Source organism: Oratosquilla oratoria, chromosome 40, assembly GCF_046742065.1.
Source record: "Oratosquilla oratoria isolate Oo_2021 chromosome 40, ASM4674206v1, whole genome shotgun sequence".
NCBI lineage: Eukaryota > Metazoa > Arthropoda > Malacostraca > Stomatopoda > Squillidae > Oratosquilla > Oratosquilla oratoria.
Window position 1 is genome coordinate 32,133,364 of NC_134816.1, and position 18,615 is coordinate 32,151,978.

The 18,615-nt window shown below is 37.0% G+C and overlaps 1 protein-coding gene across 5 annotated transcripts; it reads right to left on the reverse strand.

The window, feature by feature from the left end:
- Positions 1-3,143: 3,143 nt before the first annotated feature.
- On the reverse strand, positions 3,144-18,550 carry LOC143020760 (peroxisomal membrane protein 11C-like). Of its 5 annotated transcripts, none has more exons than XM_076177494.1 (8): positions 18,412-18,550; positions 16,120-16,259; positions 15,897-15,920; positions 15,286-15,397; positions 14,559-14,737; positions 13,565-13,624; positions 12,989-13,112; positions 3,144-9,491 (listed from the first exon to the last, which is right to left on the reverse strand). In XM_076177494.1, exons 2-8 carry the CDS (start codon positions 16,242-16,244, stop codon positions 9,399-9,401), a joined length of 717 nt encoding a protein of 238 aa, XP_076033609.1. In that variant the 5' UTR covers positions 16,245-16,259; positions 18,412-18,550; the 3' UTR covers positions 3,144-9,398. The 5 variants fall into 5 exon arrangements, with proteins under 5 accessions (XP_076033609.1, XP_076033607.1, XP_076033608.1 ...); XM_076177492.1 differs by having other exon boundaries at positions 12,989-13,115; XM_076177493.1 differs by lacking the exon at positions 18,412-18,550 and adding an exon at positions 18,303-18,405 and having other exon boundaries at positions 12,989-13,115.
- Positions 18,551-18,615: the final 65 nt, after the last annotated feature.

Sequence of the window (18,615 nt, forward strand, 5' to 3'; positions counted from 1 at the left end):
TTTTTGGTAGCTGTCTTATAGAATGGATACCAATCCACTAGATTCAGAACTTTATGAGGACAGGTCTAGGCGCCATAACTTACACTCTCTGGAAAGACGCAGAGTGCGGGGTGACCTAACAGGTGTTCAAGTGCATCAAAGGCTTTGACAAGGGTGATGCAAACAAGGTATTCATATGACAAAAGGGTAGGGCTCGCAGTAATGGATTCAGATTGGAGAAATTTAGATTTAAGAAGGAAGTAGGCAAGAACTAGTTTACCAGTAGAGTGGTCAACGAATGGAATATACTTAGTAACCATGTAGTGAGCACTGAAACTATCAGTTGTTTTAAGAAAATGTTAGACAACTTTATGGATAGGGATGACAGGTGGTAATGGACATGGAACTGCCTAGTGTAGGCCTTATGGTCTCTTGCAGTCTCCTTCATTCTAATGTTCAGGGATTTTTGTAGGGGGGAGTGGATTAAATATTATACATATATGGTTAATGGTGTAGGGATAAAAAGATACTTTTCAGATTAGCCGCATTGGCGTACATTTACATTACATGAGTTACATTTTGACTTTCATCAGTCAGATAATTATAAACTATAACTTTAAAAATTAACGAATTTATACGTGACGACCGGCAATGTTTCAAACACATATTGAATTTTTAAGGGGAGGAGGGAATTCCTGACGCTCATGGCACGAGCGCTGGCCAGCACTGTCTGCAATGGATTGGACTTTGCATAGTATACAGTAGGACTGCAGGAGCCTACCATTTTATGCCAAAACCAAAATTAAACTAAATGCCGCCAAGTTTAACCATATTTCACGCCCTAAGGATCTTCTTGCCATATACAAAGTTAAAGTTTACAAAGTCGGAGCATGCCGACAGGAGACCTTTTGCTCCATATCTAGGTCGGATGCGAAAAAAATCATGATAATAAATCAATAAATAAAAACTATAATAATGTAAATAATGCAACGATTAAGGCATGACTACATTTTATTTACATATATTTCGTGCCATAAGGATCTCTGGGGCCGTAGGTAAAGCTGACAAAGAGTATGGCTCAATATACCAGAAATTCAAATTAACGGTCCCCCTATGAATATCTTCGATCGATATTCCTGGCGTTACCGCGCCAACGAATTTATTTTCAGCCTGCACACATCCAGCTCTACCGCCTAGTACAGTAGAATAAGACTGAATGACAAGTAACTACCCTTGTAACATGGATGATATAACATTGTAAATATAGCGACATGCCACGATGACTATTTTCAGGTGATACCCGATGTAATTCGTATAAATTTGGGATTTTGACACCAGATAATGAAGTTTTAGGTAAAACTAAATGACGCGAAATAATTTATTCTCAACATGAGACGTTCCGTGAAACAGATAATCGTATTGTACTTCTACAGTAAGAATCATGTTTAAACTTATTGAAAACATGCATATATTGTCCAAAATGTTAGCAGGTTTCCGCTTTGTGGTTGGGATATGGGATGAATAGATTTTATTCCAGACTGCCTTCCTGCCATCCAGCCGGATAAGCTTTGTGGTCCATCACAAATAATCGAAAAAAAGGAAAAATCTGTATGTATTGCGTACATTCGGAGACTAAAAAATTCAAGTATTTGAATTAGGCACACATTAACACAAAGAAACAAAACAAAAAAAGAAATAATAATAATTTAACATTTATTTGCCCAAAACATTTATTGCGTTTCTGTGACTACGTTTTGAGATCAAGTGGGCCCTTTTATGATTTTTCCTGGTAGAAATTGACAACCTTGTCCGCCATTGCTGGTATTGTCAAATATATTGGGTAGGTTTTTCACATTTAAAAAAAAAAAAAAAAAAAAAAAAAAAAAAAAAAAAAAAAAAAAAAAAAAAAAAAAAAAAAAAAAAAAAATCGAAACCACTGTCCTTTAGGGTTAGTCTGAACATGATATTGATTATGACTGGCAAAATTTCCTTTGGAAATGGAAATGACAGTGGCAACATCGCAATTGTGATTTACCACAATTCAGTAATTCTCTCTCGCAAATTCGGCAACGGCATGAGAAACTAACGAAAACATAATTTTGTTCACTTCAAGAAAACAGAGCAAACATTTAACATGGCTGTATAGCCATGCATATTAAGACCTTTTCCCTATTATATGGGGGGTGGGGGTCAGAATACACTCCCCCTACATCCATTCATTGCTCTTCTCATCTTAGCATCTCATGGATGAAGGGGTCATCCCTAATCCTGCCACACCACTAGGTCAGTATCAACGTAGCAAGACAGTGCTGAAGATTGTTTACCCTCACCATTTCATTACATGATGACTCACCCCCCTCACGTTGCATCATTTCTTCATCCATTTACAACCACTCTCCAATCACTAATATCTTTAGCATTCTCTCTTCCTTGCTCGATAGGCACAGTTCTTGCATCAAATGCTCCCTTTACTTAGTCCATCCTCATTATCAGAATTCCTGAGTTCACTCCATCCACCTCCACCTTCCACACTCATTTTGCTTGCCTTTCCTCACCCAGTCTCTTCATTTGCCAAAACTATTGCAGCATACTTTAATGTGAAAATTCTCTTTCCATTCCTGCTCTCCACCTTACCCCATTTCTCATTTTATTCATCCTTGTAACACCTACCACACTTCAACTCAAACATGTTTGGGCTCTTCTTTTCCTACTATCACCTGCTTTATTCAAATGTTTACTTTCTGTGATCAGGTGATTTTGTTCCATTAATGGGAAACTCCAAACAGTTAAAGTAACTTTCAGTCAACCAGGTGAGTTATTGAAAGACAGTAGCATTTTATCATGTATTATATATAATGTTAAACAAAATTATTAATTAATAAAAATCATATAATTTTTGGTTAAAACACTAAGGTGCCTTTAAAGATGTAAACACAATTTATTTGGCTATATTATTCATTTACAATTTTTTCATGTGAAAGTTTCTTATATTTGTGCAGAGAAAGTAGGTGTTGAAATGGTATATGGAACCTGATAATGTGTACAGAAGTCACTTCCAATGGTAGTAGACATACGTCAGCAAGAGAACCTCCATCACAACCTCAAAAGAGAATTTTGATTTTTTTGGGGTCATTGGGACCCTAAATTTGTTGGTGAAAAAAAAGAAAAGAAAAGAAAAGAAAAAAAAAAGTGAGCTTCATCAATCAAACGTTTCACTTACCAAGAGACATTGTTGCAGCCGTTTATTTGTACATCACTAGTTTGTTGAAGTTTCTTATATTCATGTGTGATAATCTGACAATGAGCTATTGATATACCCAAGGCTCTTCTCTCAGAGGTCATAGGAGTAGTTGTCATTGTTGTGGTAATATAATTCTATGTAAACAGAGCTTCCCCAACCCCATGATAAATTTTAGGCAGATGGTACTGTGCATGACATGAGCACAAAAAGTTCTAAGGTCTTGAACATTAAAAGTCCTGATATCTGTATGTGATGATTATGTGTGAAACATAAACATCTTTACTTTGAACTGGAATTGACTCACGAGGGGCTGGCACATGGTCTCTGGACTTGGGTATTTTTTAAGCTCTATATATCAATGGTTTCTTTCCCCCTTATAAGGGAGGTAACCAAATCAAAGTCATCCACCCACTCCCATCCACCACCCTTTCCTACCTCTCATCTTAGCTCCTCATGGATGAAGGTTCATCCCTGTCTCCTGCCCACCATTCAGGTCAGAAGCAACAAAACAAGACACAGCACAGCTATCAGCTGCCAGACACAGCTACCTTAATGAAAAATTTCACAATGGCTGAAGAGGAATTGTTGAGTGACCCACACATGCACTGGATTTGACCCACCTGACTTATTTGTTGGATTAACCAAAAGACAAAGTGTATAATAAAAAGACCTTATAACAGTGTATAAACCAGCCCGCAACATATCTGCCATAAAAGGGCAGAATGCATGAACTGCAAGAATGTTATTTTTTGCAACTTTGGTATCTATGGAATTGGCAGAACCTTATTCTAAAGGTGGGTTAATCCTATCTTACCATTGTATTGGAGTCTCAACAGGCAGACTGCATTAACTCCATGTGTTTTCTACATTATTAGAAGGTATAACACATCGGCTATTTGCTTAATATTTTGTGGAAATCTAACGCCATAAAGCAACAGATCTAATGTCAATCCCCAGGTTTGCAAAACTACAACATGCTGATATAAGTAGCAAAAAAGCAATGAGCATTCAAATCTTCACCATTAACTTCCTTAAAACAAGGATTCTGGATTCAATGTGTTTTGACTTTTTATGGCAGATATGTTAGCAGACATCTGAAGATCATTTAGTTAATATCAAAATTGTATAGATATCGTAAAACATTTTTAGCACCTGGACTAAGTAATCAATTTACTAGAAATTTCTTTACACAGAGCTGTATACACTTGAATCATTGAATATTAAATTGTTATGATTATAAAATGTGCATATATCTTTTCAGACAATATGTATATCACTTATGTAAAAGAATACTGAAGAACTTTAAAAAAAATCTTGGAATAAAATGCAAAGTATTGTACTAACCTTATTTACATATTTGGTTTGTTCTTTGTAATGAAATAATTTAATATACTTAAATAAGGAAAAATAGTTTTCTGAATTAAAGAAAAAGAATCTATTAGACCCTATAATGAACATTAAATGAGAACCTACCATTTCAAGGTGAAAGAAATATGAGCACCACTTGGAGCCAAGTTGAAGGTAAGTATTGGTATATAAGTGAAGACTTCAGACAGAAATAAGGCACTACAACTTGAACAAGCATAAATATTAAAACAACACATATATAATAAGGCAGGGATTCTCACAATGAAATAATGCTACAGGAATTATACATAAAAGAAAAAGTGGTCAAGTATAGACTAAAGGGTGAAAATCAAAATCTCAGAGTACTGTACTAAACATAAATACATACATACATATACCAAGGCTTTTTCCCCCTTAAAAGGGAGGTAGCCAAAAAGGAAAAGGCATAAAATCATTCCCACCCATTCCACCCCTGAATACATTCCACACCCCTCCACCCTCCCTCTTATCTTAGCACCTCCTGGATGACGGGTCATCCCTGCACCTTGTCCACTGCCCTGGGTCAGAAGCAGTGTCGCAAGACACAGCACATCCACAGCAAGGCTGCTTCATTAAATCGGCGACCCCCTCTCTCCGTCCCCTCATGCATAAAAGGAGAAGATGGGGAGAAATCCCTTCGGGCTGCGTCAAATTTTGAATTTTGCTCACACATACCACCCCCCGCCCATTCCACCTTATGCATCACAACATCATCCATATACAACCATTCTCCATTCACCCTAGACATAAATAAAACATTGAAAATTATGAGGTCAATTAGTACATAGAAAAGATAGAAATACAGCATTATGGTAATTAAAATAAGGAACCAGTGACAAGTACCTGCTTCCGATGGTCCTACAAGAGGGGCAGAAGGTATAATAATCTTCCTGCTACCCATCTTCAATATGAATAAACTCAGGATCTTTATCAGGTTCCACAGTATTCCTTTCATCTTTTCCCATAAGAATTGACAACTGGCAACTGCTTCCCTCCAACGCCTGTGAGATACAAATGGTCCCACACTAATAAAATACAAACAACACTCCAGAGATATAAGGGAGTGCTCACTGTGGAGCTGCAGGTTTCCAGTCATTGAAACTCGAGACAATTATTACCAATATAAAAAACAAAAGACATAAGAAATGATTCTCTTGGACTCAGTGAGCAGAGCATCTAGAAGGGTAGAGGAATCAAGGAAGGAGAGAGGAAAAACAAGTGCTGATTAAAGACCAAAATCTGGGAAATATAACCGAGATTACAACCACAACATTACCAGTAGATACAGAGACCACATTGACATACTGCAATATATATACTTTCCATAATTAAAAATGAAAATCACAACCATCTGCTCTCCTAACATCACAGCTGAATTAAAAAGAGCACTGAAAGTTTTATTTGCAAAAAATTGGAGTCTCAAATGGCTTTTCAAGTCAAGCTGTAGAAACACCAACTGGATTAGTCTAGAAACTGACAAGAACTAGATATACTGGCGAGGTCCTTTTGTATACCTAATCACAGGACATTCAACTAGTACCTGAGAAAACTAGATCGAGCACAAGGAAGTGGAATCCTTTCACTACTAGATCTAATTTTCACTAGACTAAGAAAGTGATAAATTCAATATATGACCTACCCCAAATAAAGAATTATAATTTGCAAATTAGAATTAATTTCACAATTGACAATAGTGTATAAAAAGTCACAGATGAAGGAAGACAAGAAAAGTTTGATTATGGAACAGGGATTTCTCACGGGCTCAAAAAGTACTTTATGGGAAACTATTTGACATGCTCGCTGACTGAGCAAGATAGAACATTGCCACTTGTGGCAGAGGTCAGGGATGGAAGCAATTGAGTCCACCCTGATGGCAAATGAGTTAATTGTAATGCATACTACATCAAATTCCCTTTTTCAAAGAAGTCCTACATAGAGGCAGTCCTACCCCTTACTGAGAGGGGAAGTTCGTTTCATTAAGCTGAATCATTTGGAAAAACTTGGTGATCACATCATGAAGTACAAAACACAGATAAGCAAAGCACCAATTTACGAAGATTAAAATGAAAGAAAATTTGGAACAGGAGCTACAAAGAAAAATGAAAATGAATCAAACTTTGATCACTTCATTAGCAAGTGGTTTAAAGACAATTTGGAACAAATAATAATAAACTCTGTTTAAACAGTACAGTATATATATGCACAACTTTGAAATGTATTCCATGTGTTTTTTAATAGGAAAATATACAAAAAATTAAGGTAAGTAATTAATAGGCTGTACTACAAGTTACATGAAAGGATAAACATGGCATCAAAGAACATATTAGGTTGAGTAGTGAGAGAATGTTGACAGTAGAAACCAATCACAGAAATCTCACAATTGTGTTGACAACTTGTTCATATTGATCGCATAATCTCCAGCGGCTCAAGAACCAATGATGGGTACCTACACACAATGGTCCTATGGGATAAATGTCACAATGAATCATCCCTCCTTTACCTTCCTTTCATAATCCATTAACACCTTTACACCTACCAAGAGGTGGAGCCCTGTGATCTGGTACCTAGTCTCTGGACTATTATTTTCCACTACATTTTCACCAATTTTATGGAGAATAAAATAAACCATTAAAGAGTTTAGTAAAAGCACAAAGATCTTCAGTTCTATTTTATCTTAGGATCTGCATGAGATGATCTTCTCTAAATCTATTCCACACTGTTGTGGGTGGACACAGGACTTATTGTGTGATGAAGCCATGTGGGTAAATTAGTTTTGATTGTTGGGCCCTGCAACAGATGAACTGTCTCACTACACCGGGTTTGAACTACAATGTTGTAGAGAGCAGTGACCCTTCATCCTCATAGTGTTGATATGGGTGGAGTCTATATACCAAGGGCTTTTTTCCCCCATGCAAGAGAGGTACCCAAGTCAAAAGGGAAGTACCCACTCCCACCCATTTCACTCCCATCCATCACCCTTTATTCTCTTTCATCTTAGCTCCTCATGGATGACAGGTCATCCCTGTATCCCACCCACTGCTCTGGGTCAGAAGGAATGGAGTAAGACACAGCACACCCACAGAAAGACTGCTTCACTTAATTGGCATAACCACTTCCTCCTCCTCTCCCCCTTCCTTGCATCACAGTATCATCTACATATAACCATTCTCCACTCACCTCTAGTAGTGGGGTGGTGTGGGCAAATCTTTTGGTATAGGTGTGTATGGAAAAATGGCTCATATGAAATGGAAAGAAAAAGAAGAAAAATTGGAGACCTTTGAGTGGAATATAGTGGTAACTCAAGGAACTCAGTAAACAAAAGAGTGAAATAGATAAATTACAATAATATCAATGATTACTGTACTTACACTAGATAAGAGAACCCACTGCATCTGCCAGTAGTCTATATGTAGGTCTTAATAGCAATATCAATAAAGCTAATCATTGCCTTGAGTTTCACTGAGTGGAAACATAGTCATTAGTAATTAGTCCTTCTTATGTGAAAAAGTGGGATGAAAATAGTCAAAGCTGACAGAGAAATATCTTTAGCTCTTTCCAGAGAATGAATACCAGGACATCACTTCCAGATGGATGTGAAGGTGTTGATAGGTTTTGGAAATGGGCAGGTAGAGGGAGATATCCATCTTGCAGGACCAAATGGCTTGTACTATCACCATTTCATAGCATAAAAAATTCTATAACAAGTAAATTATTGCCGATACTGGAAGCTCTACTTTTATGATCAAAACTGCTTAATATTACTTGAGGCTGATGTAACTATCGTATTTCTCCTTTTCTTGCTGTGACTAGACCAAAAAGCATAGGTTATCAATCCATCATAATATTACATGGAAATATTACTTATTCTATAGATTTAAATCTAAATTGCATTGCAAAATTTTTTCTATTTGTCTATATCACATACTTCTGGCAAGCCACGAGTATAAATACTCTATAAATTAAATCTCTAAACCTTCATAACAATATGAAATAGTAAAAGCTATGATTATTTCAATGTATGCGTTTTTTTCTTGTATTAAGAGATTTCCTCAAGCGATAACATAATAATAAGCTTGCAAATGTCACCTTCTGTAAACCTTTTCAACATGCTGGATTATCTTATAGATTTTGTTCCACTTTACACAACATTATCTTATTTTATTGAGAAATGAACTCCAGATTGGTAATAATCTGAAAAGCCAAGAACCTATTCACCCTCTTTAGCAAGGACATTTTGTTGGTGTTGAGTTACAAAGAATGACGTGATGTGCCTCTTATTTCTTTTCTATAATACAAGAAAAATTTATTCAGCTGTGGAAACAGATTTGGAAGAAAATCCTGTTAGATCACATCTTAGATAAAAATCCCATTTTCTCTTGAGCTAGCTTTGAAAATAATTTTTTTTTTTTGCATCAACAGGAACATGACCTAGACAATATTACTGGATGGATGGGGTTAAAATGTTTAATTCTTTTAGAGTTTTTTCTGTTAATAGATATTTTTCTTATTAATTAACAACCTTTTCTCACTGTTGTATGTAAAACAACAACAACAACCACTAAATCAATTTATCCATGCTCCAAGTTAACTGGCAATGGCCAATGAAATGCCCCACAAGTCACTCTAAAAAAGATAAATAAATAAATAAATATATAAATTAGAATGGTAATCAACCAATGCAGGAAAATTCTGTGACACAGCACAGCTACACTCGCCATGCAAAGCACAACAGGAAAATAACATCAGGTGAATACACTTTTTACTATGCAGCAGCGACTCAAATATTTCAGTTCTAGACTTCCTTTGCTGTTAGCATTTCAATATCTCGCACTTTCAATAACTTGTAGAAACCAATGCATGATGATATCAATCCAAAGAGTCCAACCTGTTGGAGAAGGGGAAAATATATATTAAAAAATAATAATAATAGAAAATAAATAAATGAAAAATAAATAAATAAATAAATAAATATATATATATATATATATATATATATATATATATCAAACCTGAGATCATAGCAAGAGAACAATGATGGGTACTTGCCTGTGGTCATTCTGCAAGATGGATAGCAGAGAGAATTGCCTCTTTGCTGCCCATTTTCAAAATCCATCCACCTCCTCACCTCCACCTGGAGGTGCAATCCTCTCTCCCATGAAAGGACAGAGTCCACCTGGCCAGACTGCGGTGCGGCCACCACCCAGCACTTCTAAGCTACCAGAAGAGGCTGGATGACCACATTGTGAACAGTTGCATTATACACAATCATGCACGCAAACAACACAACATACACTCTATAAAGGATTTGTGGGAAAACCCAGTTTCGGCTGTGGCATTCCTTGGGGAGACGGGACTGCTCGGACAGACAATCTAGGGAACGACAACAACAACGACAACAACCGCAAGGGGCTGGCACTCTCTCACTGGACTGGGCCCAATACTTCTATCCATCAACTTCAACTGTATTTCCTCCACTTTTTGTAATAAGGAGGGGTGATAATTGGTGACTCCTCCCTTCCTAGTACTTTCAGCCAATGACACAGACAGTCCTACACTAATTGGATCGAATCAATTCAATTCATGAAGAATCAACATGATTCATGAATCATGTTGATTCACCACACTAGTTTCAATGTAACTATTTACACCATGCAAATCGAGTCAATTCAAATCATGCCGATTCGTCTGGTGTAAACGGTTACATTGAAACTAGTGTGGTGAATCAACACGATTCCTGAATTTTGTTGATTCTTCATGAATTGAATTGATTCAATTCGCCTGGTGTAAACGCAGCCTAACACAACATAGAAAACAACCTAAAGATTCTTCCTGAAGAGACATTCACTCCTCCCTTTTCTGCCACAAATACCTAAAGCTACCTTCTCCCTCCAGCCTCTCTTCTTTAAGACTTACTTCAAACTTACTGCCATCTTCTCTCCTTGTACATCTCATCACCTTGCTTTAACACACATTTACTTTCATTTTTATCCTACTGCATACCTTCCTAATCTCCACCACTAATTCCCTTAATCTCCCCTGACCCTGCCACAAGTGCAGTGTCATCAGCAAACAACAACTGGCTCACCTCCCACTTTTCTCCATTTTCTTTAACCATCTCCAGTTCCCTGCCCATTACCCTCACCTTTACCTCCTGCACCACCCTATTCATGTACACACTGAATAGCCATGGTGATATGACACATCCCTAATGCAGTCCCACCTTTACTTCAAACCACTTGCTCTCTCCATTTCCAAATCTATCACAGGCTCTACTACTTTTGTAAAAACTTTTGAATCTCCCACAGTGCCTTCCTGTCCACCCTGTCATAAGCCTTTTCCAAATCCATAAAGGCCCAAAAAATATCCTTACATTTTACTAAAACTTTCTCATATATTTGTCTTACCACAAAAACCTGATCCATGCAACCCCTATCTTTCCTAAACCTACACTGTTCTTCGCCAATCACTCCCTCTGTTCCTCTCCTAATCCTCTCAATTAAAACCAGCCTGTAAGCCTTCCCAACTACATGAAACAAACTGATCCCTCTCAAACTACTATTCACATTTGTCTCCTTTTCTCTTGTAAAACAGAACTATACAGGCACTCCTTCAGTCCTCTGGCACTCTACCCTCCCTTAGATACACATTAAACAACCTTACTAGCCAGTCCACTATGACTGTACCTCCCTTCTTCAGACACACTGCATGACACCCATTTAACCCAGGTACCTTACCTGCTCTAATCATCTGCAGAGCTACTTCCACCTCATCTTTTCTGATTTCTCCTTGATTTTTCTCTCACATCATTGTCATTTTCTTAGTGCCTCCTACAGCTACCACCAATCCCTCCCTATCCTCATACACATTCAACAGCCCTCTAAAATACTCCACCCATCTTACCCTTACTTCTTCCTCCTCTGTTAAGATCTGTCTATCTACGCCTTTTACCTTTTCTTTTCTACTTGACTCACCTCCCCTTCCTATCTTGATTTCCTTCCAAAATATTTTCTATTGCTTTCAAAATTTTGTCATACTCTCCCATTTTACATCTGCCCTCCTTTTTGCCTCTTTTTTTCTTTATATTTCTTATATTTTTCTCTCATCCTACTTTGCAACCGGTCACTGAATACTTACTTCTCTTCTACTACCTTCTTCACTCCATCATCCTACCACTCACTACCCTTCCTTCTATTCCCTCCTATCCTCCTTGTTCTACATACCATCTTTGCTCACCTTATCACTTCCTTTTTTAAACAAATCCATTCCTCTTCTACTCTATCCTTCACTATCTCTCACACTTATCTCAGCTTCTACTTGTACTCCTGTTCCGTTTTTTCTCATTTAAACAGTTTGCTCTAAGAACCTCTCTACCTTCCACCCTTTTCCTCTTTCTCCACCTATCCTCTACTTTCAATTTACCTTCCACCAAAAATTATTTGATATTCCCCGACTCTCCCCTAAGAACATGGACTTCCAGAACTCTTCCTACTCTTTTACTGAATACATCTATACTGTCCATTAATGCCTTATCAACCACCTTTCCACCCTCTCCCATGTGTACTTATGCTTGACATTCTTCCTAAACACTGTTAACTATTATCAACTCTCTAAACACAACTCCACCATTAACTCTACTATGATTTTTACCTGGCACTCCATACTTCCCAATAACTCCATCAGTTGGTTTATCCCCTACTTTAGCAATGAGATCTCCCAATAGAACTACATTGACATTCCTTCCAAAACTCTCTGAGCACTCATTTAAATCTGTCCAAAAAGACTCCCTCTCCTCTACACTTTCTTATACCAGGTCTATATGCATTTACAAGGACCCATATCTCCCTTTCAGGTTTCACCTTCATCCACATTAACCTTGAAGAAACCTTTCATTCCACGACATGCTTACCTATCTCCTCACTACCAGAGTCGCCCCTTTCCTCCCTTGTCCTATCCTCACTCCTGACATCCTTCCCACTAAACTCCCAAACTCAAAATCACCCCTCCCTTTCAACTTGGTTTCATTTAATGCCAATTTATCCATCTTTCTTCTCACAAACTGCCCATCTCTTTCCTTTTACTCACATCTGCAGCATACCCAAGCACATCAAAAGACCCAAACCTCAGGGTTCTGGTTGGAAAACTCCCCCTAGAATCTCTAATGCCTTAACTTCTCAGTAATGTACCCAGAGGATTACCGAGAGCAGGATGCCTAGTCCCACACTCTGTCTCATTTTAATAAACTGCCTTTACAACCAGAGTGGGAAGACTCGGTGACAGTATTCTTCCTTCCCTCTATCACAAGGGAGAGGTGAAAATGGAAATATATACTCAAAGAAGTGGTACAAAACATTATTAAGGTAAATAAAATCTGACATTACTTACCGTCCAAGGGGGAAAAGGTCTACTCCATGGTCTCCATGGTAACCAATTTATAGCATTCATCATGTCAGCACTCTGCTGGAAGAGGGTCAAAACTTCCAGCTTTTGCAAAGAGTAAAGCCGCAGTCTACTGAAAACAAAGATTTCATAAGTTGCCCTTATCTTATAAAATGAAAAATGATATATCAATTTAATGTGTGTACATGTATCTATGTATTGTATGTATATGTACTTATTGCATACATGAGGGGACAGAGAGGGGGGGGTCGCTGAATTAATGAAGCGCCCTTGCTGTGGATGTGCTGTGTCTTACGACACTGCTTATGACCCAGGGTACTGGATGGGATGCAGGATGACCGTCATCCAGGAGGTGCCAAGATGTGAGGGAGGGAAGAGGGTGGAGGGGAGTGGAGTATGTAGGGGATGGAATGGATGGATGTGCTTTCTATGCCTTTTTCTTTTTGGCTACCTCCCGTGTATGGGGGGAAAAAGCCTTTGGTAGATGAATAAATATATACATGAATCCTCAGTATGTTAGTTTAGTATATATCTTACAATTACAACCGAATAATAACTAACCTTTTCTCTTCAGATAATTTATGCTTTTCCTTTTGTAAAATACGGATATACCTGAGAGATCTGGAAGCAAGGTACATGCTATAAAATTTTATCACAGAAAATAAAATAAAATAAAACCCAACTAACATGACAAATTAACTGCAACATCTAGCTCGCTAGTTCATGTCAACATGGTAAGGAAAAGAAAAAAAAATTGCCCTAATTCAATAATTATTTAAAGTGACAGTACATACATTTCTCCACTACTATATTTGAGTCAATTCCTGGGAAATGAATCCTGCAAGAAATATGTCTATAATTATTTAAAAACCTATGTTAATTGTACAGTGAGACCTCTCATTAACGGACGTTAATTAGCTGTGTTTGCGGTGTTTTCGGTGTTTTTGGTGCTGTTGTTTAGTGCGTGCAATCACTATGCCACCCAAAACACCAAAAACACAGCGAAAACATCGCAAACACAGCTAATTAACGTCCGTCAGTGAGAGGTCTCACTGTATGCAGTTGGCAGTTACTGACAAGTCTATAAAAAAAGAAACACCACATAAGGATGGAGCCTTTATTAGTATGACATTTTGCCTAATAAAGCTCTCACAAGTGAAATGTCATACTAATAAAGGTTTGGGTCACATGAAGAATTGTCACCCCAGAACACCCACATGAAGAGGTGTCACCACATGAGATCCCACCTGAAGAACTGTCATGCCGGTATGCTAAATATCAACAGTGGAATAGAGATTAAGTTAGGCTGAATGAGGGTTATGCTTATCGTTATCAACTTATATAACCAAAGAATTGTAAACCTAGGATGGCCCACATGAAGAATTGTCACTCTAGGATAGCCCACATGAAGAATTGTCACTCTAGGATAGCACACATGAAGAACTGTCACCTTGTCAAAGTCTGGGGTGACAATTCTTCATGTGATCCAAAGGTTTTGTCCTCACATACTGTTTCTTTTGATAAAATATTACTTCTTTTGTAAATTAAAAATTACCTGAGGATTGAGATATACAGTGAAAGGAGCCACAAAATTAGTGAAGCATTCCTCACTTGTGAAGATTTGCCCTCCAACACGTTTACATCGCGGGCCCATGCGATGTGCTCAACCGGGAAATATGCTTGGTCTATCAGGTTATTTATTACTCCAAGACATCTCATTATCTTGTCTGGTTCCTTCAAAAAGAAACATTTATTGTAAAATCATGAAATGTATCAGTTCATTAAAATTCATATGTATCACAGAATCTACAATGCACTTTGTAGAAAACATGTCATTCATTATACAGTATATGTGTATAATATAATGTTTAACCTTATTTTTCAATTTTAGTATTCTGAAAACAGCTTCTGAGAACCTGACAATACATGGAACTGAAATAAAAAGTCTTGTATAAGTTTCTATCTATCTATATACCAAGGCTTTCTTCCTCCTTATATGCGAGGTAGCCATATCAAAGGCATGTACCCACTCCCATCCATCACCCTTGTTTCCCTCTCATCTTAGCTCCTCATGGATGAAGGGTCATTGCTGTCTCCTGCCCACTGTCCTGGGTCAGAAGCAATGCAGCAAGACATAGTACATCCACAGCAATGCTGCTTCATTCAATTGGTGACTCCCACTCTGTCCCCTCATGTGGAAAATAAAGAAGACGGTGCATATACACAAGTTTCTACAGATCTTACTATCCTACTAGTGGTATAAAATTAGAAGAATTGCTCACATCTTTCCCAAGACCATATGAAAACGTGTAGCCGAGCATTGGAATATCATCAAAAAGCCGAAGGACTACACGAGCCAATCCTAATTGTGTGCTGAGGGAACGAAGCCGATTCCTGGAGAGAAAGAACTAATTAATATTCCCTAAAACTAATAGGAAAAGGTTAATGTACAAAATTATGGCTTATTTGCAGATGAAATTATTGGTACAGTTAGATAAAGCACTAAACAGCAGTTCACAATGGTCGTTAGGCCAACCCATAGGTCTCTCTAGGTAGAGAGTTTGTACTGCTGTCTGTTATATTAATGTAGGACATTGTTTATGTCAATAGCTTGGGGTAGTAAGAGGAGGATAGTCACCAGTTGTAAACTCTTTTTATGTGAAAAGACTGAGGAAACAGAATTGAAGTTGAGAGAGATCTGGGAACTTGTTTAAAGATAGTATCAGCCTCTTGGGGCTGCGCCTTCACATGGAAGTGAAGTGGTTGATGTTTTTTGAAAATGGGCAGCAGACAGATGATTTTCTCAACTGGTCTTCTTGAAGGACCACCATTAACCATTACCTGTCATTTGTCTTTTGGTAAAAGAATATACAGTATTATGAAGTAAACTTACATCAGTTTTCCAATTTGTGTATGGCTATGAAAGAAATGGAGAACAAATGATGAACAATCATTTCTTTGACATGTAAGTCATAAACTGGACAAACCAATACACAATTCTAACCCACTGAGCAAATATTGTTTAGCATATTGGATCTCATTTGAATGATTACCATTCTCTCATTTCTAGTTAAGTAATATTCATTTTACATTATGTAATCAAGAATACCACATACTGCATGTCTGGCCCAGGGACTGAGGTTATAAAAAGAAGTCCATACTGAAGAGTTCTCATAGTTTTCTCCCTTCCTCGGTAACATTCAAGTACATCAATGACAGTGCGTAGCGTTGAGGCTGACATCTTGAATGGTTAATTCTGAAAAGAAAAATATAGGAACTATGAATTCCCTGACACCTTAGTGCAATGCTGACTTTGGTAAATATATTTGGTAGCAGTATTTTGTTGAAGTCTGCATTAGATTGGACCTGTGCAGAGAAGCAAAAGGAGCATTCCAATAACACCACTTACATCATCTGCACCCAGTACCTAGTCTCTAGAACAGATTAGTTCATTCACACCGTCACAACTTCCTGCCTGTTTTCTGTACACAGAGAACAGCATAACAGCACCTGCTTTTCATTTACAAAGACTTGAAAATAACAGATGACAAAACTACTTCAGTTTTTAATGCACACAACACTGTTCTCCAACAGTACCATTAGAAACAGTAATTATAACAGTAATTGTAATTATTATGATACAGCAATGGTAGGGTTATATCATGAGCATGATTTAGTGTCCTTTGATTTTATACTAACTTGTTAATTTTCTTAATAAATTTGATTTAAGAGAAGAGGAATAATTTTGTTGCGGATGTGTTCCTGCAGACCTCTTTCTGTGTGAAAGAATTGAATCCAATGAGTATACATTCAATCAAACTATTGATCCAAATTTCTCTTGCAGACCACAGTCACCAGTTAGTCTAAAAAACTCAGTGACGACATTTTGTGTTGTTACGTGGAGAGGTAGTGTGTTAGGCAGTGTAAAATAAGATGCTCTGTGTTTTCTGTATAATGGTTGCATTTGGAGCTACAGCCTTGTGCCAAGCTAATGCTGTTTTGGTACAGTACTGTTTTAATGTGATATTGAAAAAAGAAAAAAATATATACAAAATTGTATCCACTGCAAATTGGAATATGCAGTGGTGGTGTGTTCAGCACATTAAAAATATAAGAAATACAATGGAGAAAATACAAAGGATGGCAACTACAATTATTCCTAGCCTAACTCAAAGATCAAAGAAAAAACTAGACAAGCTGAGACTATCCACACTGGATGAAAGAGGAAAAATTATGAAAAAAGAGAAACTATGAAAGTTATAGACATAACAGACAAAGATCTATAAGTGTGAGATAAAAGAATGGCAAGAGGACAAACCAAAAATCTTAAGAAAACAATGTTCGAAGGTTGTTAAGAAGTACATTTTCCACAAAATACATTAAATTGTGGAATGAGTTAGACAAAGCAGCCTGAGCATGGAACATACATAAGTCTATTAAAAAAATTGGTAATCAATCATAGATACAGAGATAAAGCCTCATAAATATAATTCTTGATCTGTACTGGTATATTATGATTGGGTAAATGCATCTACACAAAAGTATCTTAAAGGGACTCAAATGAGGCACCTGAAGATCTTATGAATGCACAGATTGGCATAATTTTGAATGAGAAGCACTAGGAAAGCACAAACTTCTACTAAGGCAGTTGTAGACACAAAGGTCAAAGTAAAATCAAAGTAAATCTTGGGATCTTAACTTGCCAAGGTTGACATAAATATACCTCATTGTCCAGAGTTTGAAACAAATTCTATATCTGGATTATGGTCCAAATTAACTCTAAAATCAAATAGAATGTTACATATGTCATATTCTGGCATTCTAAGAAAACTAATCAAAATCAGTTTGTAACTATTGGTGTAAGGAGACAAATGAACATGACCAAGAACATAACCTCCATAAAAAAGGTAATAACACTATGGGATGACAAGTTCAACTAATTTTGTCATACAAACACTGGTAATCTTAGAATACATTACTAGATGAACTACCCAATTCTAATATCAGCATAGCTACATGGGTTTTAGTATTAAAGTGTGTTTAAATTCTTGTTTTTTTGTGTTGGTGAGGGATACCTATGTTCCATGTTTTTCGTAATCCTGTGGATTTTAATAATTAGTGTGTAGCTACCAGTGGAGTACACACAACAATAGTTGGATTCAAGGAAATATAAAAAATTGGAAATACCAAACTATGTCATATCGAAAACATAAGAATAAATATGACTTCATCAATAAATTTTGTCTGTCAAGGCCAAATCCCAAGACATTCTTTGATGACTGAATAGAATAAGAATTACCTTCAAATATGCAGCCAAATAACGAAATATCCCGACCAATGTCATTAGCAAGAATGACTATGATGTTTTGAATAAAATGATAGCGCTCTACTCTATCATAAAAACCTACCTTGTGATATACTTTGGAAGCTGGCTTGAGTAAAAGTACGTTAATTTGTTTCACAGTAAGTTGTCATATCTTATCCGTCAATTACTTTTTTCATGCTCGCATCTGTAATCCGCATCAGCTGTTTTGGCAAGATGTAAACAAACGGTTGCTATATATTGATTTACATAAAATACCTAAATTATGGAATTATTTTAAAAGTAAATG